The sequence below is a fragment of the Salpingoeca rosetta genome, assembly GCF_000188695.1.
Source record: "Salpingoeca rosetta unplaced genomic scaffold supercont1.41, whole genome shotgun sequence".
Classification (NCBI taxonomy): domain Eukaryota; class Choanoflagellata; order Craspedida; family Salpingoecidae; genus Salpingoeca; species Salpingoeca rosetta.
In genome coordinates, this window is record NW_004754893.1 from 1 (window position 1) to 2,974 (window position 2,974).

At 59.6% G+C, this 2,974-nt stretch overlaps 1 protein-coding gene across 1 annotated transcript; it reads right to left on the reverse strand.

The window, feature by feature from the left end:
• Nucleotides 1–12: 12 nt before the first annotated feature.
• On the reverse strand, nt 13–2,849 carry PTSG_11135 (uncharacterized protein; the record flags this gene model as incomplete). Its single annotated transcript, XM_004987726.1, has 3 exons — nt 13–1,272; nt 1,491–1,712; nt 1,941–2,849. Coding segments are annotated over 3 exons (2,391 nt in total), but the record flags the coding sequence as incomplete, so codon positions are not given.
• Nucleotides 2,850–2,974: the final 125 nt, after the last annotated feature.

Sequence of the window (2,974 nt, forward strand, 5' to 3'; positions counted from 1 at the left end):
TAGCATCCGTACGCGCCGCCGTGCCTGCAGGCACAGAGCTCCACAGCTGAGTGCCAGCGCCACCAACCGCAGCGTGCGCACGACAACAGGGATGACCCGCTGCATCTTTCCGTGGGCAATGTATCCACGCGTGGAGATGCGGCCACGTGCCTCCGCCGCCATTCGCGTAACCCACGTCTCGCACACGCGCGCACACGTGCGGTGCAGCGTGCTCGCGCACTTGTGAATGGCGTTGACCAGTTTGCTCTGCTCGCGAGTTGCGTCAAGCACCGCCAGCCGTCCACACGCCGGCACGAAGCGCAACCACGTGCACACACGCGCGGCGTCATTGTGATTGCCATCGTCATCATCGTCATCATCATCATCATCGTCATCATCATCATCCTTGGCATCATCACGAGAACATGGCACCACCACGCTGCACCCTGCACAACGAATGTCTCCATCACGCCTTGCTCCCCTGCGCTGCTGCTGCTGCTGCTGCTGCTGCTGCTGCTGCTGCCCCTGTCTCCGCTTTGGGGCGGAGAGGGTGATTCCACGTACATATGCGCGTGGGTTCAAATTGCGGTTGTGCGTGTGCATGACAGCGGATACAACGGCGTCGCCGCTGTGCTCCGTCCACCACTTGGCCTCAAACATGGAAGCTGGGACCTGCTCCAGGGCTGCGACGATGTCTGCCTCTGCACAGTGACAGCGCTCAGCATGCCCTTCATTCCTCTGCTGGCTGCTGCTGCTGCTGTGGTTGTTGTTGGTGGTGGTGGTGGTGCTACGTTCACCGTGATATGCGCCAAGGAAGAGTTGTTGCAGCTGCTGTGCAGTGCTTTGCAACTCATCACCGCTGTCATCGTCGCTGACGACTTGAGAGAGGATGCGGTGTGCCGATGTGGGCAGCGCTGGCCCTGATGTATCATCATTGTCATCGTCATCGTCTTTGTCTTCTTCTTCAGGTTCGCTGCTGGAAGCGTTGTGGTGGCTTGTACGACTTCTCTGTTCAACATCATCACAACTGTCGTTGCCACGGGTGCTGCTGCCGTGTGTGGGAAGGCATGCGTTGTACGCGGCGTGTAGCGTGTTGAGCACAGCCCATGAACGGGCGAGGTGGTGCTGCGTGTCGTATGCCGGGTGAAGTGTGCTGGTGTACCTACTGAACTGAGGCGTGCATGTGTTGTGCGTGTGCACGGCGCGGCCAATGTGCGCCACGCACTGCCACCACGACGCGTGCCTGATGTCTGCGATGTTGCCATGGCTCAAGCGATCACGCAACCGAGGTCCCTGTACCATCCACAGCGCAGCAGCAGTTCAAGTTAGTGTGTGTGTCTGTGTGTGTGTGTGTGTGCGTGCATGTGTGTGTGCACGCATGTGTGTGTGCGTATCTGTGCATGTCTGTCATCCTCTCCCTCGTCTCCATCTTGCTTGCACACACACACACACGCGCGCGCACACACACGCACACACATGCGCATGCGCAACACACGTGCATCCGCGTTTACCTTGGGCAAGACGAGGAGGTCGTACAAGAGTTCAATGACGCCTGGCCCGAGATGCCGCCACAGGGCATTCGGCTGAACATCATCACCACCATCATCGTCATGTGTGTCATGGCCTGAAGGACGGGCAACGCGAGGGCTGAGGATGTGGTCAAAGGTGGTGAAGAGCTCGCTGTTCATGGCGGTTACAGCTCGCTCCTCGCAGCCATTGGCCTTGGCAAACCACTGCAGTGCCCAGCATGTGGGTGTGGATGGGGAAAACATGCATTAGAGGGCAGTGGGCACCAGCAAGGACGCAGTGGGGAGTGCACTCACACACACACACACACACACACACACACACACACACACACACACACACACACACATACACACACATACACACACATACACACGTACACACACACACGTACACACACATACATACACACACACGCACACACTGCAACGTACGAGGCGGAGCTGGTGCTCGATGGACACGAGCATGAGGGCGCAGGCGTTGTAGAAGCGTCCAGCGTCGCCGTGTCGAAGGGCAGTGACAGCGTTGGCATCGCGCATCTCCCCTGCCCATGCAAGGAATGACTGTGGCTGTGACACGTCGGTGCCCGTTTGGATGGAGATGGGCAGCGGTCTGGACAGCTTGGGGCGGAACGGGGGCGGGCCACATGTGGCGGAGACAGCAGCGTGCACGTGAGAGGCGACTGCGCAGAGCAAGCCGAGCATGGGTGCAGGTAAGTCGCCCTGGTCCAGGAACCCATGCCAGAGGAGGTTGCGCAGGTTGAGGCTCTGTGGTGGGCCGGCGACGATGAGCAGCAACGTCTGACACTCGTATCCAATGCGCTGGCCGATGGCCGGGTGCTGGATGACCTGTCGCAGCAGGTGGCACTGGCGGGCCTCACTGGCAGACGCGGCGTGCTTCAAGGCGTGGCGCAGGTCGGTCTCCAGCGCAGCCGTCACGCGCAGCCCGAGCGCAATTGCATCCTCAGTTAGCAGGTCTGCATCGTGCTCAGCTGTGCCGTCTTCATCCTGATGACTGAACGGATGAGCGCAGTGCCCGTCGTAGCTACCTGACCACTGCTGCTGCAGTAGGCGAGAGAGCGCCATGGCAGCAGCGTACACGGCACGTCCATCCAATGAGTCGTCATCGCGCTGGCTGGCACCATCACCACCGTGAAGCTTCTGCATGGCTTGCAAGAGGAGCGTCATTCGTGGCCAACACGGCCCTGCAGCGCTTCTGGCAATGCCGCACAGCGCAAGCACGTCTCCACCATCACCACCGTCATCATCGCCATCGCATTGCTGATTGTAGTGGCACTGGAACAGGCGCGCAACTGGCGCAGACAAACGCTCGCCCTTCACCATCGTCAGTGTGTGTGTGTGTGTGTGTGTGTGTGTGTGTGTGTGTGTGTGTGTGTGTGTGTGTGTGTGTGTGTGTGTGTGTGTGTGTGTGTGTGTGTGTGTGTGTGTGTGTGTGTGTGTGTGTGTCG